Consider the following 26,369-nt stretch of genomic DNA (forward strand, 5'->3'; position numbering starts at 1 on the left):
AGAGCAGCTTCTGCTGCCTGCAAAGCCTGGCTGACCTTCTGCTCCAAATCATGGAGACTCCCCAGTGTCCTTTCACTAAATCCTCTTTTACCTATGCTCATTTGGGTGGGTTTCACTTCTTTGCCACAAAAGCACCTTGCCTAGAACAATGTGGGACGTGCTAGACACAAAGCTTGGTATGTCTGAATCCTTGGCAACTGCTGGGCTCCTAGCACACTGATCATCACGACCACAGGTGAAGGTTGGCGAGGTCTGCCCGTCTCAGAACCAAGGCCTCTGGCCTCTGCAGGACGTGCCCTTCCAGCTCCGGGTCTCCATCCATTCTGGGGATGGACTGAAAAGTAAACCCTTCCTTGGCACCAAGGAAAAACTCTTCTGATGCGCCTCACTGGACATTCTTCAGCACGTGGGGACACCAGGTTGGATCAGAGCCCTCTGGTTCCTAAGCTGCAGTGTACTCAGGTTTCATTTAAATCCCCCTTTCAGGGAAGTGACTGCTGACAATCTGCACGGTCATTGGCATCCCAGCTGGCCATCTCGCTCCTCCACTTCCTCAACGTGCCCGAGGCAAGCTCTCCCAGGACAGAAGGGCTTGTCTGTCTATGTGGTTCTCCCAAGAGAAGCAGCCTGTCTTACATACAGCATGTTCCTAGGGCTTAGGGGCAGCCCCCTCCCCTCCTCAAGGTGAGAACCTTTGGGGCCTCAGGGCAGCGGGTCCCAGGGACACCTGACTCAACCCACCCACAGTGAGGCACGGGCTGCAGCAAACTGACCCTTCTCTCAGAGGCAAGCCTCCCCAGAAGGAGCTCACGCGTCTCACTTACTCTCCCAACTTGGACTCAAACCTGGCCACTGACTCTTGCAAAAACAGAGAAGGTCAGAGTTACAGCCAAGGGGCAGCGGAGTGCCCCTGCTGGGCAGCAGAAAGCCCTCGGTGCATATCCCAGCTTTATTCTTTCCTGCCTGGAGCACCTTGAACAAGTTTCTCAGCTGTGCTAAGATTTGATTTTCTATCCATAAAATGAGGATTACACAAGACACTGCCAAGTGTGCGCCAAGGAGTGTCACCCATGCCGTTTTAGGCCTCAGGAGGGGTGTCTTTGGGACTACGTGACTTACGAGACTGTCACTCAGCCCACATCCAAGCTTCTGGGAGGGTAAGAGCCCAACCACAAGAATCTCTAGGGGCCAAGTTCAGTGTTTATTCCCAACATAAACTGAAAACTGGCCCTGAAGTTTATACACGGTGTAAAGCCGACCTACGAGAGCCTGGATGAAGAGTTCAGGGGCAGCACGAGGTAGTGGCTAGGTGCCGGAGCCACACTGCCCAGTGCACCACGGACCCTGAGACACGTTATTCAGTCTCTCATGCCTCGACTTCCTCTGCCATAAAGTGTGATCACAGTAATAAACACTTACTTTATAGGGTTGTTTGGAGACCTGATGGCTCAATGCAGGTGCAGAAGCTGGGTCACAGTCAGTGCTCATTCAGCAGTGACATCCAAGGGCCCGACTCCTCCTACTCCCTGGTCTTTGACCACGAGCCACCTTGGGGCACTGCTTACACTGCTGTCCAGAGGCCCCTCTGGGTGGGGGGCAGTGGCTGGTCTGGGAACCAGGGGTGGGGATCTTCTCTGATCCCAGGTCTGCCTCTAACTTCCTCTGTGCCCTGGTCCTGCCCTGAGCGCTCAGGGTCACCCTTTCTTCCACTGGACCAGCACTGGCGAAAACATCCTGTTATGTTCCAGGCACTGTGCTCAGCCGTGTGTAGCGCGGGTTTCTGGGTATGGCTGAGACTGTTTTTGTACTGAGGTATAGCTGATTTACAATATTACAGTAGTTCCAGGTGTACAATGCAGTGATTCAAAATTCTCATAGATTAGACTCCGTTTAAAGTTATAAAATACTGGCTCTGTTCCCTGTGTGGTTTAGTCTTGATAAAGACATTAAGTGCTTTGCTCCTCACGCAGCCTGGCCTCTGCCCAGGATGCGGGGCCCAGCAGAGGCGGCTGGTCTGGCTTCCTGGGGGCTCCAGACTTGGTAAACTTGGGCTCCTCGAGGGCCAGCATGGAGAGGCTGAGTCAGAGGTCAGCGCTGGCTCAGTGAAGCCCATTGCATGAACGGGCCTGGTAAGTGTGAGCTCCTCTTACTACTATGTGGAAGGACTGAGAGCAGAAATCGTCTTGTCTTTTCGTCTCCTCCCCCTCACCCCTCCAAAGGTAAGAGGGGTGGGGGGGTATGCTCAGAGGCAGGTGGTTGGGGGATGCAGGCCAACGGGACAGGGGTGGGCGGGAGGCACCCTCCTGTTTATCACACTCATGCTGCTTTTCCTTCTGATGAAAGCGGGGCTGGGGGCCAGGGCTGTGGTGGCTGCTGGCACTCAACTCTCTGGCCACCACTGAGAAGGACCCTGGTGTTTGGTTCAGCATCTCCCGAGCCGCTCCCTGGCACCAGGTCAGCCCACGTGAGCCCCAGTCAGCCCCAGCTCCCTCAGACCCAGCCAGGCTGAGGCTCAGACCTCCTGGGCATCTGGTAAAAGGCACCACTTTGAAAAGTGGAAGAGTGTCCCTGCTCCCAGGGCTGAGCTTCCTGGGGTGCGGGTGGTCCTGTGGGAGCTGGGACTCCAGATCCAGCTTCGGCTCAGCCTGAGGGGCCATTCCTCTGCCCAGGTGGTCAGCGAGAACAGTTCTTGGGTCCCATTTCCTAAAGCCCGGCCACCTTCCCTGACCCTGGAGGGAACTTACCCAGGCCCAGGCTGGAGATGGTCTCGAGGTCCGAGGAGCTGCTAGCCTCAAGGATGGCCTGGGGCAACCGCAGCGTGAAGGGCAGTAAATCTCTGTGGAGACATGAGGGGTCGGAAGTCATGTCCAGGGAGGGATCTGTGTGTCCATTCCTGGCCCTCACTGCCCCTAAACCCACAACCCATACAGGGAGAACCCCGGCGGCCCCCCGCTGCTGGAGTCTCCATGCAGACTGCAAACTTCCCTGCGGCCAAGGAGCGGAGCCCTGAGGCTGAGTGGGCAGCCAGTCAGATCCAGGTCCTGTGCCTGCACTGGACCCAGAGATGGCAGTGGGCAGGGTCGTGACCTTTCCCCAGTTTTCCTGGCCCCGGGAAGTCCAGGAAGCTTCCTCTAAAGGTGCTCTTCTGGGTAAAGCCGGTGGCCCATCCCCTCTAGCCCTCTGACCCTCACTGCTCCACACTGAGATGTGCAGAGAGAGCACAGTCAGGCTTCCCCAGAGAGCCCACGGACAACCCCAGCGAGCACAGTCAGACATGCCCAGTGAGCACACAGTCAGGCTTCCCTGGTGAGCATGTAGGTATCCCTGACAACACAGTCAGCCAGACCGATCTGCTGGTCTGCATGGAGAACAGGGAAGTCTTTCCAGAGACCTCCCAAGAGAGACCTAGATGCCCTCCCTCTTTACTGTACAGATGAGGCCCAGAGAGGGAAAGGAAGATGTCCAGGCCACACAGTGGGCCGAGGGCAGAGTGTGCTGAGCCCCGGGCCTCCTGACTTCCAGCCCCGGGCTGTTTCGTTGGGCCGGGAGGGGAGTGTGGCACTGCTGGGGCCCAGGACGGCTGTGCCCAATTCTATGTCTCAGCCTGACCCTGACCCCCTCTTCCAGCCATATTCCCAGCTCTATCACCTTCCCCCCGAACCCCGATTCCAGTCATTGAAATCCCACCCATCCATGTGCACTGACAGCCTTCTGTGACGCCCATGTGTCCCTGGGGCTCTTCACGACCTTACTGTCTGTACTGCATGCACCCTTCGTCTCCTCCCTGTTAACTGCATGTGCACCCTGTTGTTGCTGGAGGGAGCGGGCAGCTCTGCAGGCCTCCGCTGCGCCCACGTGTTTAGCACACCCCACAGAGGCTCAGTGAGTACTTACTGAGTGGGCCCACCTGAACTTCAGGAACTGGCTTGGGAGAGCAGGGCAGAGAGCACTGGGATGGGCCGGCAGCGAGCCTCCCAGACCAACCCTGCTCATCAGCACAGCCCTTGCCACTTCTCGGGGTGTCCCCACCCCCTCGTGGGAAGTGATTTCATGGGGAAAACACCCTGTTTATGGAACAGCAGCATAAGGGAAGGTGGCAGAAGATTCTGGGCTTTTTTTTCTGAGTTTCTGAGGCGTGGCCTTCAGCTTCTCCACTGTCAATGGGGTGGGGGTTGGCCAGCTGACCTTTTTACCTTCCTTCATTGTCGTGGTTGTGTGATTCTGAGAATCTGAGGCCTCTTGTCGGCCCCCATCAGCCCCTCCAGGCAGGCCAGGCCTGGACCCAGAATGGACCAGTGCTCCATCCCCACCTCAGGCCCTGCCCTGTCACCACTACTCCAATCTCTAATTTTGAAGGGTAGCGGAATTCATCTTCGTGTTGCTTCTGTTTACCTGGTTGGTTGGCTGTCTGGCCTGCCAGTGGGGTTTCCAAAGTCCCTCGGTCACTGTGTCTACTGTGAGGGCCAGCAGGGTTGCTCAGCTTGTCTGGTGCCCACCCTCCCACCACCAGGACAATCTCCAACACCTCTCCCCGATCCTCTCCATGTGCTGCCCAAGACACTGCAGTGGTGGCTGTGGATGCAGGCATCCGGGGCCATCCCTAGCCTGGCCCTGCTCTGCCTCCCCAGCCTGCTCCGCAGTCCTGTCCCCCAGATCCTCCCCTTGCCCTTGGGGCCTCCTCGTTGCTTCCCAAAAGGTCACATCGATTTTCCGGCAGTGAGCGTGCCTTGCTCATTCCCACCTCTGAGCTCTGCATAGAGGGAACGCCCCCTTCGTCCCCTCCACCTGTGTCTACTGGGATTTCACGTATCCTTCAAGGCTGCACCATGGACCTCCTCCTTCTCCACGACCCAGTGTTCAAGGATTTCATACGCGTCTGCTCCCCTAAACATCTCCCAGTTCAGCACTTGACACAGGGGCCGCCGCTTCCCAGCGAGGAGAAGCACACAGAGGATGGGGGTGTCCGCTGAGCATCTACTCTGTGCCAAGTCCTGGGCTGGGTGTGACCCGGTTTAGGCCTTACGTCACTTGATATTATTATTACTCCTACTACTACTATTACTGTATCACAGCAACCCTATGGGTAGGCATTAATACCTTTGTATGAGTTAAGTCTGGATCAGAATCCAGTGGGGGAGCTGCTAAAGATGCAGCTTTCGAGATCCATGCCCAGGGGTTCTCAGTGCTGGGTCTGGAGGTGGGCAGAGGCTGCCGGAGAAGCACAGCACATGCCCCCTAGTGCCCTAGTGCCCTAGTGCCCTCCTGCTCTGGTGACGTCTTCATTACGCCGCATGGGCCATCTCAGGGCTGGGCCACGCTCCCGCCGGGGATGAGCTCAATGGGGAGGCACCCAGCCCTGGACACAGGGGCTGGGCGTGCCCACGGGGAGCAGGCCCTGTCTCAGAGCCAGGACTGGTGTTTATCACCTGGATGTTTAGCCTTTATCAAAATGCTCATCTGTGCAGGGCCCTGCAGGTGACATGAAGGCACCTGAAATGCGCATCTCTGGTTCACCTCTTGTGGCCTCCGGGCGTTTGGTTCTGAAGGAGGCTGCTCATTCAGATCTTAGAATTATAGAACCACAGAGCTCTAGCCCTCGGGGGTTCCATCTTGACTCCCATCCCCATGATAAATGAGGCAACAGGGGCCAGGAGAGGTCGGTGACTTGCCCAAGGTCACACAGCCAGATACGGGGTCTCCACGCCCAGCCCCAGGCTCCTCCTCCAGCAGCATCTCACTCCTGAGAGGTGGCCCTGGAGCTGACACCCTCCCTCCCAAATACAGGAATGCCAGGCTCTGTGTCTTGTGACCTGAGCATTTAGGGGCAGGTGAGCAGGCACCTGCTTTTCTGGAACATGGAGAAATAGCAGCCAGAGGAGGGAAGGTTGGGTGGTGACAGTGGTGAGTTTGGTGACCACGGCACACAGGTGAAGTTGCGGCCCCAGCACACCCTCCCATGGCCCAACCCATGGAATTAGAACCAGGGCATCTATTGGGTGTCAGGCAGTGTGCTGTCCCTTTATCTCATTTCTTCCTCCAGCATCTATGGACTGGGTATTACTGTTCCCATTTTACAGAAGAGGAAGTTGAGGGATTAAGATTAATGCGCTCTGCCATTATGTCATCATTCATTCACTCAAAGCACCTAGTTTGTGCCAAACACTAAGCTAAGCACCTTCTACCAAGGTTGACTTCTAACAGGAAACAGCTCTGACTCCAAGAGCTTGACATATCATAATGCACAAAGGGGCCAGGGAGTCTCTGATGCTTTGCTTTGTGGTCCTAGAAGGACGTGCCAGGTCATCAGAATTAACGTGGAATGCACACAGTGGGGTGGCTGCAGCAAAGATCATGGACCTTGGAGCTTTGTCTACCTTGAACCTCCATACTGCCATTTACCAGGCTCATGACCTTGACTGAGTTGCTTCTCTAGGTCTCAGCTTCCTCATCTGTAAAGTGAGACTAACAAGAGTACTTAGCTCGTGGAACTGTTTGCAAGATTGAAAAAGATAATGCATGTAAAACCCTTAGTACAGCTCTGGGTGCCCGGAGAGCCCTCGCCAGGCAGCAGCTGCTAGCAACTTCTTATCAGCATTACCTGTTCTGCCCGTGGGGCCCAGGGAGGTCCTGGTGGGTGGGAGGAGTATTCTGGGTTGAGTGTGGTTTTCACCAGAGGCAGCATGAATGGTCTCTCTGAAGCGGGCCTGGGGCCCTGGACCCCAAGATATCCTGCCCAGCCCTTGTCAAGTCCTGTAGCTTAAGCCACTGGCCTCAAGCACCAAAATATATTTCTAAAATTCCTGTTGACCTGCAACCAGTTATGAATAAATAGAGCAGCCCTGAGGGTGGTTACCAGACACCCACTCTACCCAGCAGCTGCTTAATAATCACAACCCTTTCCCACGGAGGGGTATCAGCCCTGCCTGCTGCCCCTACAGAAGTTCCTCCTATAACCCCACCAATGGAGTGAGTCAGGTCTACGCAGGACTCCAAGCTGTCCTGAAAGCTGGAATGCAGGGGTGATGGGCAGTGAGCCACGGGGGCAGGTGGTGGTGTGGGAGGGGCCTTTACCCACCAGTCTAAGAAAGCAGTAGAGCCAACACCTCCCCAGTGGTTACCAGGGCGAAGCCAGGAGACCGTCCCCTCTCTCTGCATCCTGTGGGCTGCACCCTTCCCTGTGGGGACTTCCCTGTGACACCCCTACCCCCACCCAAGGTTGCATGGCCATCTGTTGCAACCAGATGCCCTTCTGTGAGGCCAGCTCCACTTACCTACTGACACAGTAGAATGCGATCAGTCTGAAGATGTCCTCAAACACAAGAACCGAGCCTTCCAGGTACAATACTGAGGAGAGATGACAGAGGCCTTAGATGAGTGTCGCTGTCAGAGGGGAGGAGGGTCCCGGGTCGCTGTGGGTCCTGCGCCCACCACAGTGCCTGGCCCGCTGCAGCCACATACACATCAGCCGACTGAACCACAAGGAAATGAAAACAAACTCCGTGGGGTTAATCCACTGAGATTTCAGAGGCCTATTATAGCAGCTGATGTTATCTTAACTAACACACACTCATGATTTTGGGCAAAATAACACAGAAGGCTCACAGAAAGCTTAATTCTAGAGAATTGAGCAGAATTTAAAAACATTAACATTAAAATTAAACATTCAGGGTCATCTCCACTTGCCAATTCTGAGGACTGTGCGGGGACAGCAGGAAGACAGTTCCCCTGTTCTGCCGTGGCTTCCGGGAGATTCACTGGTCCAGGGGTGTGGACCTTTCACCCAAGAACCCTAGGACCTGTTAGAACCTCACTTGATTTGGCTGCACAAGTAATCCGACAGTGTGCGTGACCCCAATACTTTCCAGCTCTGACAAGGAAGAGGGATGGGAGCATTTGCCCAAGAGCCCACCCCAGGGTGGACATGGCTCCTTGCCAGGATGTGGCGGTGAGTGCCGGAACCCGGGGTGGAGTGGCCAGAGGAAAGCGTGGCACTGCGTCTTTCCCAGCTGCAGAGCCTGGGGCCAGGGACCCAGAGAAGCTGAGCACGCTGCTCTTCAGGAGTCTCACAGCCACCCACTCGGCCCCTCCTGACGCTCATCCCAGGGGTCCACACGCCCCACAGGTGATGCTCCCTGCACTTGGGACCCCCCAGGGAACTTTCCTAGGCAACAGAGGGGCTGAGAAACACGTGTGCATCACTCTTCAATCCAACTTCCGGAGGTTCTTCTAGTGTCCGTGTGGTGGAGGGGGAGGCAGGACCCGGGTTCTGGGCCTAGTCTGACCCTGGGATAGACAGTGTGACTCAGGGTCCATCCCTTCCCCTCTCAGCGCCGCAGTTCCTCCACTTGAAAAGGGAAGGAGCCCTTCCAACCCTAAACACTCATGCATCTAAGTGACATCAGCCTCCTGTCCTGCTTTCAAAGCTTAGGACGGCACTCTGCTGCATTGGTGGCCTGTGAGATGGTCATAGGGGATATACAAATCAACCTGTTTTGTTCTAATAGCTTTACTTCACTACTTTCCTTCTTTCCATATACTATGCACTCTAGTTAACATGATGTTTTAAAAAATTACATTCATCATCTATTTATGGCAAAGAGATAATGGTTTCCCATTAGGATAGATGTAAAAAATTTTAAAGGGAGTTTAAAGAAAAATATTAAGTAGATTATAGTATTCAGAGGTACTCGGAAGATGCCCGCAAATGACTGAGGTCTAAGAAACATCAGCGTGTGGAATTTCCACAGAGAGTTAATAGCCGTGGGGCAGCCCACAGCACCACCTAGTGCTAGCATTTGGTGCACCACCCGCCACAGGAAGTAGCCCCAAAGGGCCAAGGGAGTCTGGGACCAAAAGACCTCCAGGAGCTGGGAGAGGTAGAGAGAGCCCTCCATCTGTAAAATGGGGACGTAAAGACCTTTCTCATGAATCCTCCAAGGAGGATTAGTGGTGACGCAGCAAAAAGCGTAGCCTCCTACGCTGGGCCTGCTCAACAATTAGCAGCTTCCTTCACCACTGGGACATGGTCTAACCTTTGCAGACACAGATGAAACCTTTAAGATGGTCAGTGCCTCCCTCTCCTGTGCCCCTGGCACTTTCTATAAAGCCCACAGTTCCTTTAGACTTAGCTTCCCCACTCTGGTCCGCCCATTGGGTTCTAGGACCAGGGCTCATTCATTTTTGTAGCCTGAGGCCAAGCATAGTTCTAGTCAGAGTAGCCCAACCACCTTTTTTTTTTTTTTTACTGTGAAAACTGTGGATTTGTCAAAGCACATATGACGACCAAGGCTCACGTTTGCTTCTTTGTAACCAGGCCTCTTCTGCCCTGGCCCCCGGTCCCCACCTCCTACCTACACCTCCCCTGGCCTGAGAAAGGGAAAAGCATCCCATCACACCGAGGTCACACTAGTGGGGGGGGGGGGTGTCTGCACACCAGGGCCCGGGCGGTGCCCACAGCTGAGTCTCCCTCAGCACCCAGCACGGTGTGCGGCATGCAGTCTGGGACATCAATAAATGTTTGCTAGATGCCTGTATGGGAGGGAGACCCAAAGGAGTAGAAGCCCCAGGTCTCACTCTGCCGGTCACATGCACGGCGCCCAGCACGGTGCAGTCAGGTTGAGCACATTGCTGGCTCTCGAATATTCGTATAATTATTTATTTAGAAAATGTTTTCTTTTGGAATACTTACAGGTTCACAGGAAGTTGCAGAGATGTACAGAGAGGTCCTCTGCACCCTTCACCCAGGCCCCCCCAGTGGCAAGATCGTCGTATGTAAATAGAGGGCAATATCAAAACGAAGAAACTGAGCTTGGTGCAATGCACAGAGCTCATTCAGATTCCATCAGTTTTACGTGCGTATGCGTGTTGGTGCGGCTCTATGTAATTTTATCCCACGTGTAGCTGCCTGTAATCACCACCTCAATCAAGATATTTCACTGTCCCACCAGCACGAGCTCCATGTGCTCCCCCTTTATAGCCACATCCACCCCAACCCCTGGCAACCGCTAATCTGTTTTCATCTCTGTGATTATGTTATTGTGTGAGTGTCCCATAAATGGAGTCACACAGTACATATCCTTTGGGATTGGCTTTTTCCCACGCAGCATAATTTCCTCAAGGGTCATCCAAGCTGTTGAGTGAATCAATATCTCTGTTCCGTTTTAGTGCTGAGTAGTAACCTATGGTCTGGATGTGCCATAGTTTCCTTGATCATTCTCCCGCTGAAGGGCATCTGGGAGTTTCCAGTTTTTAGTTATCACACACATAGCTGCTGTGGGACATTTGTGTCCACGTTTCTGCATGAAAATATGTTTTCCTTTCTCCGGGATACGTGCCCAAGACTGCAACTGCTCGGTCACATGGTAAGTCCATCCTCCGTTTTCAAAGGAACGGCCAAACTACTCTCCCAGGTGGCCAGCCGTACTATTTTACATACCAACCAGCGATGTCAGGGTGATTTGGCTTCTCCCCACGATCGCCAGTTTGCTGTTGTCACTATTTTTTATTTTGGCCATTCTGATAGGTGCAGGGTGAGATCTCCTTGTGGTTTTAATTTGCATTGTCTAATTTGCATTTCAAAAAGATGTTGAACATCCTTTCATGTGTACATCCTCTTTGCTGAGGTGTCTATTCATGACTTTTCCCATTTTCTGACTGGATAGTTTTTTTTTTAATGTTGAGAGTTTTTAAAAACAGTTTTATTTAGCCATCATTCACACACCATACAATTCACCAACCTGAAGCACACAATTCAACGATTTTAGTGTATTCACAGAGTTGTGCAGCCATCACCACATGTTTAGAACATGTTCATTATCCTCCAAAGAAACCCTGTAGCCATCAGCAGTCACTTGCCAGTCCTCCATCCTCCTAGCTTCTGGAAACCACTCATCTACTTTCTGTCCCTCTGGACTTCCCTATTCTGGACTTTTCATATACATGGAATCATATAACACGTGGTCCTTTGGGTCTGGCTTCTTTCATTTAGCATCATGTTTTCAGTGTTCCCCCATGTCCACGTTGTAGCAGAGTCCGCACTTCACTCCTCTTTATGGCTGAATAATAGTCTGTTGTATGGCTAGACCTCATTTTGTTTATCAATTCATCATTGATGGAAATTTGGGTTGCTTCCACTTTTTGGCTACTACAAATAATAAATACTGCTTTAAACATTTGTGTACACATTTTTATGTGGACATATGTTTTCATTTGTCTTAAGCGTATATCTAGAAGTGAAATTCCTGGATCTAGTGGTAACTCTATACGTTTAAGAAACTGCCAGACTGTTGTTCAAAGCAACCACACCATTTCACATTCCCACTAGCAATGTATGAGGGTTCAAGTTTCTCCACACCTTTGCCAGTACTTTCTCTGTCTTTTTGATTAGAACCATCCTAGTGGGTGCAAACTGGTATGTCACTGAGGTTTTGATTTGCATTTCCCTCAGGATTAGTGATGTCAAGTATATATTCATGCGCTTTTTGGCCATTTGTATACATTCTTTGGAAAAATGTCTATTTGGATCTTTTGCTCATTTTTATTTGGGTTACTTGTTTTTAATGTTGAGTCTTGGGAGTTCTTTAAAGCTCTACATATAAAGCTTCTTTGTCAGATGCATGAATTGCAAATATTTTCTCCCAGCTGGAACTTGTCCTTTTATCCTCCAACAGGGTCTTTCAAATATTTATTTTAAGAATGAAAAAATAAATGCTGTCCAAGTTTGTCTGCAAAATAGCGAGTACTCGACTGGTGTTACATAAATGACTCAATAGAGAGATTTCCAATCTGCTTCAATTAATGGTCAACTCTTCTTTGCGTTTGGTAGTATCTGTTGTTATACTTAAAGTACAATGGGCCTTGAACCAGTTCCTGTTCTCACTCGACCAAAGTCCCCTCTGCAGTCTTATTGACACTATTACGTCCCTGAGCAGACATTTTCTTCTTAGAGAGTTCAAAGGTAAACTCCAGCCTCGCCTGGCTTTAATTACCACACGTTCCTAGTGACTAAGGTGAATTTGACAAGTGAGAACCCGTTTTATGTCATGTTCACTGTAAGCAGAGAATGGCATTGGCATGTACCTTCTTTAGGGTCTGATTTGTCCTTGCTAACAAATGAAAGATGAGCATTTGTTCACCTAAGCCTGACCCTGGGCTTTGATGAGGAAAAGATGGTCACGTGGTGACGCGGACGAGAGAAACATCTTGCCAAGGGCTATTAAAATTGTGAAGTGTACGGGGCGTTCAAGAAACGCAAACTCGCCTTCCGTGTTGGCAGATGGCCTTATTAACCTGAGACCTCTGTTCAAACACGTTTTGGTGGATGACAGGCATTGTTAATAAATTTCTGGTTGTGACCTGCATTTGAAGGGCAGGGGCAGGGTCACTCTTTAGCTGGGACATTATATGTTCACTCATTGACAAATATTTATTGTGCTCATACTCTGTAGGAATCAGGGGAAACATATTTAGAAATTGAGAGGAAGCCTCACAGTCAGCAGGGTGACAGGGAATCTGCCAATATTGGCCACAGGACCTACCTGAAACTCCTTCTTGGGGGAGAGATTCAAAACAACCAGCCCACTCTGGATGACTGACAGTTGGGTTGGGTGGGGGTGGGAGAGGCATTCACTGATGTTACCTAAGGAAGAAACACCCTGCGCTAGCCAGGCCTCAGCGTGTGCGTTTACGGAATGAGCACCAGACAGGGATGAGAACTGCCGCAGGAGGAAAGCGTCCCCAGAGGGAAGCAGGAGGGACCAGTGCTGGCAGGAGAGGTGGATTCCTGGACTTCTCAGTAGGCTCACTTTTGGAGAGAAAAAGCCATCATACCTGGCTGGGGGGAACATGGGTGGGCCTGGAAAGGGGCCCCACCCAAAAGCCTTGAGTTACACTGTTGACCCAACCTTCCCCAAAACCTATCACTCTGAGTGGGCTGGCAGACAGATCCTAAAGGATTTGGATCTCACTTCCTAAAAGAAGCACTAGATGGCCAAGCTGGGTTCCCGACGGGGGAGGCCAGGCGTGCAGACCCTGAGGATAAAAAGCCAGTGTGACAAGAGGCTGGGGAGTGGCTCACAGCTGGGGAGGAGGAGGGAGGGCCACCTGCAGGGCTGGACAGGTGGGGCCGGGCCCACTCTTCCATGTGCCCCTCCCAAAACCCGCACCCCTGGCTCCTTCCCCACTTAGGAGGTCACAGCTGCCTTCTGGCTGGTGGGACCTACTGCTGCCTGGCAACACCATGCTTGCTGCGGGAACCACCAGCTGGACAGTTTGTGGCTGAAGTGGAAAAAGGACTATTTGCAAACTTACAGTTACAGAAGGGAAAAGAGCGGGGAAGGATAAATTAGGAGTTTAGGATTAGCAGATACAAGCTACTATACAGAATACATAAACAAGGCCCTTCTGTATAGCTCAGGGAACTATACTCAGTAGCCCATAATAGCCTATAGCTATAATGAAAAAGAATATACATACGTATGCATAACTGAATCACTATGCTGTACATCAGAAACTAATGCAATACTGTAAACCAACTATACTTCAGTTAAAAAAAAAAAAAAGGACTGTTTGCTACTATCAACAGGCCCAATTTTCTGCAACACATGAAAACTACTTCCCCTGTTCCCAGAGGTGGAAGTGGGGACAGCAGTGATTTCTCTGGAGTCCAGGGGACCCCGTGGTCCCAGGCCCAGCTCTGGTGCCCACTTGCTTCAAGATGAGGTTGCGGTGTGACCGTGTCACCTGGGAAATGGGAGAACAGGTCTCCCCCTGCCTGAAGGAAGGGCTCTGCTAGACCAGGGCTTCTGGAGGTGCTGGTTCCAACAGAAGTTAGAGCTGCCAGGAGAAGTCAGAACAAACAGTCCCATGTGGGCAGCAGGTCACCTACGTCCTTGGAGCAGACTTGCTGCTCAACCTTACAAGGATTGGAGCACCTAGGCGGGGCAAATTCTTGTTCCCATTCCAGACAAAGCCCAAACCTGGACAATACCGGCCAGGTGCGGGTTCCCGGTTCCACCGATCACATGCCCAGAGACCAAAGCCTTCAGTTCTCTGCAACTTGCTTTGTCTAACTGCCAAGTGAGGGTAAGGGTAACCGAGGCTCTCCAGGGCACTCCAGCTCACTGTCCAGAGGCTGAGTGGTACCCACAGAGAGGCCCTGAGTGAGGAATAGCAGCCTCTATTATAACACAGAGGTCTGGAAGGTCTGGGATGGGGAGTGGAGGGCAGGGGAGCGAGTTAGGGCTCAGGGACCTGGAAGAGGATGCTGATTTGAAAATGTGCCAGGAACAGTTCCTCGTCTCTCTCCCTGGCTGTTACCAATGGTCCAGGTGGGTACCTGCTTCCAAATGCTCCCAATGCCCCGTTATAGGGCTTGACAAGGGAGCAGAGAGATGCCTCCTCCTCCAGGTGGATGCAGCCCTGTACTGAACTGCACAACCTGACAAGCAGAACACCAGCTGAATTTCATCCCTCACTCAACTCACCTACCAGGCACCTCTAGTCAGTGCACAAGCTGTACAACTGTCCACAGCAGCCATGGGTATGAGCCATGGCTATCTTTGCCGGTTATTCTTGGCATAAGGAGCAATCTCCTCTTGATTTCATCTTAAGAATTTTAGGATGAAAAAGGCACAGCAACGCCTTTTTACTGAGTTCTCTACTGCACTCAAAGTTTGCTCAGACTAGAGACTCAAGACTAGGACACCCAAGTGTCCCTCCCAGTGGATGGGGAACCACTGAAAGCCAGAATGAAAGGGCCCTCAGAGACAGCTCTGGTCCAACCTCCCTCATTGTGCAGATGGGGAAACTGAGGCCCAGAGAAGGCATATCATCATTCTATGAAAGAGGATGCTTACTTATTCTAGGTGTTTTCCAGATTCTGATCCTCGTGCTCTCTGGAATCTAGATTCTGATCCTGGACTGCTGTTGTTCTGCCCTGTTCTTCCAACTTCCCAATGTGGGCTTTGTACAGATTTGAGCCTCCTGATTAGTAACAGAGGGCTATCATTTTCAAAGTTTTAACAAAAACAACAATAATAATATCATCTATCATTTACCAAGTGCCGACTGTGTGCTAGCCTCCATACTTCTAATCATCATGACAACTCCATTATCTTCACTTTATAGGCAAGGAAACTGAGGCTCAGAGAGTGTAAGTAACTGGCCCGAGGACACGGCCACAGTCATGACCAGGTGCCAGCAGCCTGGGAGCCTGGTATATTAGGCACCTTTTGTTCAGCAGAGTTGGCATGGGCGGGAGGAAGGCATCCCAGTGCTTCATACCAAAATGCACTCAGTGTGTCTGCTCCACCTGTCAGCTAGCAGAGACTCCTTCTCAGGGACTACCGTTTCTTCCTCTGTTCACCAGGCAGCCTCTGCGTTACTCTCAGAGAAGCCTTCTTGGGCAGAACTATGCTCTCCTCCCTTGGGCCCCGGCACTGCACACACACTCCACTTTAGAGCATGATTGCATCACATCGTGATGTGTTTGCAGGCCTGACTCTGGCCCAGGATGAAGCCCCTGGAAAGCAGGGGACATCTTCCTTCTTTCCCAGACCCAGGACCTTGCCTGGATCACATCAGACGCTTAACGGGGCTAGCTGTTATTGAAAGCGTCACCTCTGATCCCACACTGGCAGTCGCAGCTGCAGCAACTGCCACCACACTGTTCAAGCTGTAATAAAAGATTCCTTTTCTTGGATGATGCTCTTCCATATATAGCGACCGTGTGGATGAGGATTTCAGTCTAGGAGAAGCAATACAGAACGAACTGTCACAATGCAGATGGGACTTTGCCTGGGAACTATTTATAGGTTCAGATGCCAAAACAGAAGGGGCGACATTGGACAGAAGAGCAAATTGCCAAGTGTCAGGGAAGACTTAATAAAGCACCAGCAGACGGGGAGGTGTTTGGGGAGAAGGAGCAGGGAGAGGTGGAGGAGAGGTGCCCAGCAGAGGCCCGCTGTCCTGGAGACTTCAACTACCCACAGGGCACGAGCTGCCAGTCTGTGAGGCAATCACCTGCTGCTCTGCTAGGACTGTAGGGGTGAGGAGGGCTCTTGGCACATACCCATCATGGAAACACACTGCTCTCTCTGGGAGCAGAAGGGACAGGAGGAAAGGGAGGTGGCCCAGGGCACCACCCTGATGACAAGACATCCGAGTGCCACCCGAGGACACATCACGAAACATCCCCCCCAGCCCAGAAAACAACCCAGCCTCAACTTTGGGATCTCACAAAGTTCATCCCACCCCAGAGTTTGGGAACTTTGATCTGTGGTCTAGAAGAAAGTGGTTGCCACTTGTGAGAGCCGTGAGACCCACAGAGGTTAAGCAGCTCACCAAAGGTCACAGAGCTGGGCAGCAGTACCAGGATGGGGCCTTAGGCGAGCCTGACTCTGCAGCCCCTGCTCCCACCCAGCACGCCAGGCTGTTGGCTCTCCAGACTCTGTTGTCCAGTAGACAACATGTGCAATTTAAAATTTTCTCATAGTCCCGTTAGAAATAGTAAACAGAAACAAATAAAATGAATCTTATCAATGTATTCTATTTAACCCAATATATCCAAAATAGTATCATCTCAACAAACCATAAAGATAAAAAGAGGACTGAGACATATAGTCTTTTTTTCACATGAAGTCTTCAAAATCTGGTGTGTATTTTACACTTACAGACATCTCAGTTCAGACTCCCCACATCTGTAGTGTTCAGGAGTCTCATGTGGCTCATGGCTGCAGCACTGGATGGCACAGCCTCAACCAGGAGCACATCTGTCCCCCAGGGCACATCTGGCAGTGCCAGGAGGCATCTTAGGCTGCTGGGGGCATGGAAGGGTACTTCTGACATCGAGTGGGCAGAGACCCAGGAGACAACAGCACACAGGACAGCCCCCCATTGCAAAGGATGATCCAGCTCCAAAAGGCAAGAGTTCTGAGTGTCAGAAACCCGGCTCCAGAGATAGGACCAGTCTGTGCTCCTGGGACAACTGGCCAGAGCCCAGAGCGCTGTGGATGCCCGCATCTAGCACACAGCGGGTGCCCGACATCAGTGCTGGAATGGAACTGAATGGAAGACAAGAGTGTCCACCAGGACTCAGAGTCCATGACCTCGGCCTCATGGGAATCACAGGGCCTGACACACAGGAGCTTCCCCAGTAACCGAGGGCCAAAGGCTACAATAGATTTCAAGGGTAGGGCCCAGTATTGAGGAACTGAGTCTCACCTGGGGGCTGCCCAGGGCAGCCTTGGCCTGGGAACAATGACTGCATTAAACGAACATCCCAAGGGAAGTTCCACTGTGGCAAGTTCCCTTAAAGTTTCCACCGGGAAAACCAAGGCCGAGACGGCCACGAGCACAGCAGAATGTACGCGGCAGGCTCAGGACAATAAAAGCAGCGCAAACTATTCGTTAATTCTTAACAGATCAGGGGAGATGGACACAAAAAAACCCGCAGAAGTCACCAGTCCATTTCTACAGGACTTTCCAGAAGGTCTCACCTCTGGCTGCTTCCTTAAATAGTCTGGGCAGAAAGGAGAAGCTGGTGGAATAGGCATAACGCTGTGGCTTCCCGCGAGGCCAGCTGGGCTGCCTGAAACACTGGACAATGTGTATTTTCCTCTATGGTGAGAATTTATAATCCCAGTGCTTGGGATGTCTGGGGCCAGGCAAACCAAGAACAGCACCTTCTCTCTGTGTGGGGCTTTATCCTTCCAAGGCATTTTGAGTCCATCTCTTTGCAGGTGAGGTCAGGAGTCCATTCTCCCAGGAGGCTCAGAGACAGTGAGTGACTTAAGGTCACATAGAAAATTACTGGGGGAGCTGGATTGGAACCCCATTCATTGGCACTCATCATGGCTCTGCACAGGCTTGCACTGGCGCTGTCACTCTTCCTGGGGTGAAGCCACCCAGGGGTTCCCAGAGCCAAGCAAGTCTGGGAGGTGCTTCAGAAGTACTCAGCAGTAGCAGTCAGCTTTGCATTGGACTGTTTTTCCTTAGACACGTTTTTTGAAGCTGCAAAATCCCTGAAGGTGGCAGTCACTGTACACCCACTCGGGCCTGGTGCCAGTATGACACCCTCCACCCCCAAACGCATTTCCCTCATCTTCCCTTTTCTCTTGCCTCCAAGGCCACGTGTCCTGGATCTTTCACCCACCACCGTCAAAACCTCCCCCTGTATTCCATTTCTTCAGGGCAAAACAAACTCCTGGGGCCTCCAAAGTGCACACTTACACTCTAGCACTTAGGACTGTCTGACCTGCATTTTTGGTTAAGTATGTGTTCATCTGTCTCCCGCACTGGTCCGACGTCAGGGGCCATGTCTAACAGAGCCTTCATAAGTATCTTCTTTCAGGAGCCATTCACCACATAGTTAACTGGGTACAAAGTCTTTGCAATGTTTACTAACACAGAGAAAGCTTGAAACAAAATGTTTAAGTTAAAAAGAAAGGCTAAAAAAATATGCACCGCTATGATTCAAAATCTATTAAAAAAAAACAGAAAAAATTTCACTCAAGTTTTACAGTAAGTTGGACATAAATTACCCAATGATGTATTTTTTTCCTGGGCCAGCACCACTTTTGGAGGCTGAAAAGGGAATTACTGAAAACAGAAAGATACAAGCTGCGGTTAGTTTTCTGCCAAACCTCCACGGGTAATACCAATGTGAGATAAGAAGAATGAATTAACTTCTTAGAGAAGTTCTGCAGAGCAGGGCGCTGCAGGAAGTGATGGTTTTGAGGTCTGAGTTGCATGTTACTCAACCCCCACTGCTAATTATAACTGTGAGTGTTTACTGAGTGCTTACTACACTCAGGCACTGTGATAGCTTTTCCCCATAAATGTCTTCTTTTGTCCAGAAGACAGCACTAGGATGTTAGAGAGTTACTCCCATGCTAACATCAACCCCAATGTCTGGGTTTTTCCACACCACCAAGCAATCTCCAACACCAGCCGGGCGTCCTACAGTTTAACTCATTTCTGACATTGTCTACCAGGAGACAGCATCAGACCCCACAGGTTAAGGGCTCAGTCCTACAAGACTCCTCACTGGCCCCCACGCCGACTTCAAACGCCAATCAAGAGTCCAGGTTGTCACCTATGTTTGTGACTAATCAGCTATAGAGCAGACACTCCAATGACTTGGGTTCAATTAATTTGCCAGAGTGGGTCAGAGAACTCAGGTAACCTCTTTACCCGTTAGATCACTGGATTATTTTATTATTTTTTTTAATGGAGGTACTGGGGATGGAACCCAGCACCTCATGCAGGCTAAGCATGAACTCTACTGCGGAGCCATATATCCATTCCCTACATCACTGGTTTATATAAAAGATGTAACTCACGAACAGCCAGATGGAAGAGATCCATAAGGAAAGGCTATGCGGGAAGGGGTGTGGGGCTTCCAAGCTCTCTGAGCGCACCAGTCTCCCCAGTCTCCACACATTCACAAAACCAGGAAGCTCTCTGAACCCAGTCTTTTTGGGTTTTTATGGAGGCTTCATTACATAGCACGATTGATCCAATCATTGGCCACCAGTGATTAGCTCAACCCCTAGCCCCTCTCCCCTTCCTAGAGGTTGAGGGGTGGGACAAAAAGTTCAAACACTCCAATAACACGGCTGGTTTCCTGGCAACCAGCCCCCATCCTTAGGCACTTTCCAAAAGTCACCTCATTGACATAAACTCAGGTGGGGTTGAAAGGGCTTGTAATGAATGTCAAGATACAGTTAGGGCTCTTATCACTTAAGAAATTCCAAGGGTTTTAGGTGCTCCGTGCCAGGAATGGGAATGAAAACCAAGTATATATTCTTATTGTAAGTCACTGTCCCACAGCTTCGATGCTGAGTGCTCCCTATGTGCCAGGCAACACGACCCACATCCCCCCGTGTGTTCACTCATCAGTCCTCCAGCAGCTGTGCTGCAGATGTTCCCATTTTGCAGAGAGGAAACTGAAGCAGAGAAGTTTAGTAACTCGTCCAATGTCAGAAGATAACAGGGACAGAACAGAAACCTAGAACCGTCAGCCCTTCCAAAGCTCATGCTCTCAAAAGAGGTTTGCACTGAACCAGAGTGCAAGACTCACCGTGACGCAATATTTCCTCCCCGATAAAATATCAAAAGCTCGCCTTCTCTATACCAACCCTGACTTTAACAATCATCATTCCTTTCCTTTCTATGGGCTTAATACATTTTGGTCTAAACACGGTTGAATCTCTAGAATAATGGGTCAGTTGGTGAAAGGAATGCAAATTTGGAGCACCAAGGCAAATCTCCGATGTGGACCTCAAAGAGAATCTGGGTGACACTCTGACCTCCCATACATACAGATCTCTACTGCCCAGGACGACTCATCTAGAATTTCTCCTCCCCTTGGTTTCAAAGGTACCCCCAGTCCAGAGGTGATAACCATCAGCGCCAATCAGCACAACATTCATCACGTCTGCGCATGAGATGTTCCCAAGTGCAAGTGTATCTGTCTGATTCAACTACTTTGTTCACCTAAAACCTCTGTCCCAAGAGAGGGATATTTGCTCAGGGCAAGAAGAAATCCTACTGAGTTCCATGGGCCAGCCCTTCTAAAGCCAGGGGTCAGCCTGGTACAGGGAATAGGCAGGGAGTGAAGTGGGGTTGCCCCTGAAACTCGGGGCAAGTGGCTCAGACTGAGTACCAGGCAGTCACTTCCTGTACAGGCCAGACTACACCATCCGCCACTGTCTCAGGGTTCCTCTTCTAGAGACTAGACCAACTGGTTTTCTGTTAGTTAGCCGCCAGCAGAAAAATGCCATCACATGAATGTGTCATTGTCGCCATCTTCAAGGGAGTAGATTAATAAAAAAGTAGCCAGTGTCTGCCTACCAGGTGGTTAATCTCAGCCATAAAGGGGCAAGGCTGATCTTGGAAGCTGGCCCAGCTCCATCCACCCCAGGTCTTGTTCTTTCATCTCCAACACTCCTCGCGCCAATGTCTCTTCTGCTGGTCCTCTGCCCCCACCCGCCACACACATATCTGGCCTCTGAGGGTCCCTGATGATGCTAAGTGGTGCCCCAGACACTGCAAAGCCTTCTTGTCACCTTAGTGCAGCACAGAGGGGAAGTGGGGATACAGGAGATGGTAACATAGTTCAAAATAGTCACTATCCCTCCCCGCTAGTCACATGCTGGTGGGAGGATCATATGTCCCATTCCACTGGGTCTGGCCTGGTCATCAGACCTGTTTTGGCCAATGAGATGTGAGGGGAAGAGACACGCCTGCCACCTCTGAGTGAACCCTTCAGAGCCGTCATGGAATTTGGCCATCTCTCTCCCTCCCCTCTGCCCCCAGGTGGGCACTGCCCTTTCAGCCCAGATTGCAGGGTGAAATGTTTTTGAAAAGCGCCTCAGCTGACTCATGACGTGAGAAATACTCACATTACTGTATGCCTAGGTACTGTGTGTGAACAAGCCTCTGCAGAGTAGGGCTGCTTGTCTCCGCAGCATAACTAGCCCGAGCTGACTGGTTCCAGGTTTTGCAAAGAAACTCTTAACAAGGAATGACCCCAGCACACAGAAGCATGGAGGTTGTCCAAGTTGGTATTTTTTGTTCAAAGCAAACAGAGTGAGGCCACAGATGAGGCTGACCAGCCACTCTGGGGGATCCCCTCACCCCCTTCCTTTGCCTCAGTTCTGTTGGGGGCAACCCCAACAAAAGGTCCCAGTTCCAGGCCTGGGGCCTTTCCCTTGTCCACTTCCTCCTCAGGCCACCCACCCCAACCCTGCTGCAGCCACCACGGCCATAGGAGGATTTATGAGGTTGGTGGCTCCCTCCTCCCATGAGGGACTAGGAGGCAGGCCCCATATGCTGGGCTGGGACTTAGCCAGAGCCTTAGAACCCTATGTGGAGGGTCCCACTTCTCCTTTTGGCTTAATCATGCAGGACGCCTAACAACAACAATAATAAAAACAAACACAGTTAGAACCCTCCGTTGTGCTCTGGCGACTACCCTAAGCACTGAAGACACACTAACGCCTCCTTCCAGCACCCTAGGAGGGAGGCACCGTTATCACCCCCGTCTTAGAGGTCTGGAGAGGTTCAGCAAGGTGCCCAAGGTCACACAGGTGGGCAAAGGCCGAGGAAGGATTCCGACACAGGCAGTGTGGCTTCCACGATCTGGGCATGGCGTGCCACGTCAAGGAGGCAGGTCCCAAACAGGAAGACAGCAAACAGGCTGAAGCTACAAATCAATACAGCAACGAAACAAATTACCTGCTGCTTTTTTGCTGTTGTCTGGGTTTCCTTGGGGGCAGAGGGTCTGAGGTTGGGAGAGCAGTGGAGTAAAATAAAGAAAGAGTAAAATGAAACACATACACATTTATAGACGGCGTCTGCGTAGTCCCAGGGAATGGGCACAAATCGCGACGTGGAAGAGTTATGTCGCACGAAGGATGTTTGGTTTGGGTTTCGATGCTCTTTTCAGCTAAAGTGAGTACTGAATTTTCATTAAAAATGGAAAATAAGATTCTACCACACCACCGTGGGAGGAAGACATGAACCAGGGAAGGAAGCTTCCTCCATCCCTGAGTGCCTTGGTTTATTCCTTGGCCTCCTGATCAGATATGAGACACACAACCAGACGTGACATGCCGGTTCCACGGGGCAGGTCTGGTGTGTGCTTCCTGACCAAGTTCCAAAAGTCTGGGGCGGCCAGGAGGTGTCAGTGGGTTGGGAAGACCTAGAAGTGATGACCCAGGAGATGGGGCAGGGAGGTGGGGAAAGCAGCACAGGGGCAAAGGAGACGAGCAGAGCTTCCAGACGTTCTATCGGTCCAGCTCGACTCCCTTTTCCTCCAGGAAGCCTTGCTGCTCAGCCTGCCCTTGAAGCAAGGCTCCTTCCTTCTGCTTTCGGAGCACGTGTTGACGTGTAGTAGGCTCAGCACAACACTACTCCCCGCTTTCAGCCGCCTTCCCCACATTGATGTTGAAATTCAAGAGCACAGCTGGGGCTTCTGGGTTTCTGAAGGATTTCGGGGACTGGGCAGCCAAGTCCCTGAAAGCCTGGTTACTCTCAATAAGAAGCAGGACTACACGGGTCCACGGCTGCCTTCCTCCCAGGAGGCCAAAAGCCCACCCAGGATCTGTGCAGCCCCAGATGCCCCAAACAACCTCACCCTTTCTGTGGTCATCAGAGGGTGCTATTTATTTGGCCTGGGGAAACTAGAATATGCTCCTTCTTCTCTGAGATTCCCTACATTTTCTTCCCTGCTGGCTGTTGTAGGACAGGCGTCATTAAGGTTTGCTATATAAATTGACCATCCCCTACGCTCCATACTCCTTACCCAGAGAGCAGGCTCCAAGTAGTTCCCCAAGATCCAGGCCCTCTGCACCTTCCTGGACATGCGTCTGGACCACATTTCCCAATCTCCCTTGCAGTTGAGTGTGGCCATGTGACTGAGTTAGAGCCAATGGAATGTGAGCACAAGGGACACACCCACTTCCAGGCCTTGGGGGTAAAACCCACCCACAAGCCCTCCTCCGCTCTTTCCCCTTCCCGCCTATTGGCATGGAGTCAACCCCAGGAAACTGGAGGCTGGGTGCTCACGGTGGCAGACCCTCCGTCAGCAGGGTCCTGAATGAGCCTTCCCCACTGACCAGGAATCTTGTACATAAGGTGGAAACTAGCCTCTTCTGGGTTTAAGCCACTCATGTTTTTTGTTGTTATTGCACCACCTGGCCAGTCTGCCCGCTTACATGTTCTCCATAGCATGACTCTCCATTGGACGGTACCTTATTTACTTGTTTATTGTCTCCTCCCTCCACCAGAATGGAAGCTCTCAGAGGCGGGGACTGTGCTTTGTTCCCTGCTGTGTTCCCAGTGGTAGAACAGCGTCTGACATGGAGCAGACACTTAATAACTATCTGTTGAAGACACGAATAAGTGAATTCTGTTTCACCCATTCAGTGTGAGTCCGGGTCTCTGTGGAAAGCCCTTCTTAGGGCAAGAAGCTGCCCCTGCTCTTGCTACTTCCTCCACCTCTGGAGCTGAAAAATCAGCCTTTAACTGAACTAGTACTCTCACCCTTCCGGACTCAGCTTGTGTTCCCTCCTCTTTGACACCCTCCCGGAATCCTTCCCACCATGGTCCACATCCTCTGTGCCCATTGGCCAGAGGTCCCTTTGCAGTCACACCTGTCACACTGCACAGCACGGGCTGATGTCTGTGCCCCTCCCACCTACCATGTCCCCAACCCTCCAACTGGACTGGGAGACCCTTGAGGCCAGGACTCTGTCTTATTCATCTTTGCATCTTCCCAGTGTCGGGCACAAGTGTTTCTTGAGAAACAAGCACTCTAAAATATTTAATAACTATTTTAAAATATTTATTACATTTATATAATATTTAATTGTGTAAATGTATAATTATATTATGTATGTATATTATATATACTTATAATATTTATAAAATGCTTCAGTGTTTTCTCTTCTTTGACTGTTGTCACTCCCCTGCTCACCAAGAGTAAAAGGCTTCCCATACCCCTGGATCCATCTGTAAGAGGACCTAAGCCGGGGCCTGGAATATTCTGCAGATTCGTCTAGCAAACTTTTTGGCTCTTAATACCTGGCATAGCCCATGAGAGGAGGGGGAAGCCCAAACCCTTTCATTGCGTACAAACCCACCCTTGATTGGGGGCTCCTAAACATTTTTCCACAGAGGTCCAAACCTGCTCCGGGCAGCCCTATGTACACACATGATTTTGGTCTTTCAAAATGCTTGCCCATTTGACCCTCACAAAGGCCTGTGATATAGACAGGAAGTAACTCTTATATCCATTTGACAGATGAGAAAACTGAGGCTTGGAGAGGTTAGGTTACTTGTCCAAGATCATGGTTTGAGTGTGTGCCGGGCTGTCACTAGGACCCAGGGGCCTAGACATTTCCTCTCCTTTTCTTCCCTTTCTCCAGCATGGGCTAACAAGAGGAAACTCCACAGCGGCCTTGGGGAAGCAAAGCAAATGAGCTGTGACATGGGTGAACGGAAACTCACACTGACTTTCAGTGATAAACCAAGTTCAAAACAAACCCGGGCCAAATACCTTCAGCAGATGAAGGCTTTCCCCCTTCTTCTAATTTTAAACCTTGCTGGCCTGGTAGGAGTGTCTGTGGTTACAGAGCGTAGTATCTGCCGCTGCTGTGTGGTCAGAGGTAGAATGGGGAGGTGGTACTTACTTGATTTTTCTTCCTTGATGGTGTATTCAAGCACCTCGGATGGGCTCTCGTTCGGGGAAGGGAAGTGGACACAGAGCACCAGGTGCTTCAGGCCGCTGTCCCGGCGGATCAGGAACGTCTGCAACCAGGGAAGGGGGAGCTCCATGAGTCAAAGATGTGGGGGCGGAGGGTTAGAAAGACAGCAGCGAGATGGAAGTCACTGGAATGTTCCAGAAACAAAGAGGTGGGGTGGGGGTCAAGCATCCCTCAGAAGAACTAGGGATTCTGCCCCAAGAGTCATGTGTCACCTGGCCCATGTCCCCTGGCTCCTTGAGTCTCAGTTTCTCATTTGCCACTGAGGGAGTGTCAACTAAATCAATGCAGATTCCTGTGTCCCATCCCCTGAGATGTTGGTCCACTGGGGGAGGGGAGTGGGGCCAGAATCAGCTGAATCTGGTACAGGTTGTGGTCTGGGATCCACAAATGTGTGGGTTGAATTTCAACTCACAGCCCAGCACATATACCCTGGGGAAGACTGTTATAAATAATCATAGATATTTTTTCCACCCACAGAAATAAAAAACAGCTAATAACTAATATACAGCTTTCCCTGGGACAGGAACGGTTATGAATACTTGGCATATATTTGCTTGCTTTGTCGTCTCAATAACCCTGTGACGTGAGATTTGCTGTTATCCCCACTTCACAGATGAAGAAACTGAAGGGCTCTCTGACCTTGACAGGACCTGGCTCCTCGGGCTGGTGTGATGACTGAGTAAATACCAGTACGGGCTTGGCCCCCAGGGCTCACTCTGGAGGCTCTGCCTGGCCCAGGCCTCACAGCTGAGCGGAGCAGAGCTGGGTGTCAGCCCTGGATGCTGGTGTCCATGCTTGAGACCCCAAGCCACATGACCTCTCTCTTCCACAGTCCTGCCCGGGGAGAGACTTGCCCTTTTTTCTCCTGTGGATTTAGTCTAATCAGAAATGATGCTTCGGGCCCCAAGGGCCTATTTCTGCTCTAGTAACCAAGCATCACTTGACGTTTAAACCAGAGCCAGCGTATTTATAGACACTTCACTTTTACTTCTGCTCCAGACAATGGTTCTGCTCAGTTATGGGGACTGTAACTCCTCCACTGTCAGACCCACAGCAGCCCTGGGGCAGTGCCCTCCCCACAGCCATCATGGGGAGGGA

At 51.2% G+C, this 26,369-nt stretch overlaps 1 protein-coding gene across 3 annotated transcripts in view; it reads right to left on the reverse strand.

The window, feature by feature from the left end:
* The window catches only part of RIN3 (Ras and Rab interactor 3), a 104,483-nt gene that overhangs the window by 29,155 nt on the left and 48,959 nt on the right, over nucleotides 1–26,369 (reverse strand). For all 3 annotated transcript variants that reach the window (XR_012507414.1, XM_074365110.1, XM_074365111.1), the window contains exons 3-5: nucleotides 25,197–25,314; nucleotides 7,272–7,344; nucleotides 2,745–2,836 (exon numbers count right to left, since the gene is read on the reverse strand). Coding sequence is in view for 2 of the 3 variants with exons in the window: in XM_074365110.1 (XP_074221211.1) it covers nucleotides 2,745–2,836; nucleotides 7,272–7,344; nucleotides 25,197–25,314 (283 nt within the window). In the remaining variant the exon portion in view is untranslated. The remainder of the gene's footprint in view (nucleotides 1–2,744; nucleotides 2,837–7,271; nucleotides 7,345–25,196; nucleotides 25,315–26,369) is intronic.

The sequence above is a fragment of the Camelus bactrianus genome, chromosome 6, assembly GCF_048773025.1.
Source record: "Camelus bactrianus isolate YW-2024 breed Bactrian camel chromosome 6, ASM4877302v1, whole genome shotgun sequence".
In the NCBI taxonomy this organism is placed as follows: domain Eukaryota; kingdom Metazoa; phylum Chordata; class Mammalia; order Artiodactyla; family Camelidae; genus Camelus; species Camelus bactrianus.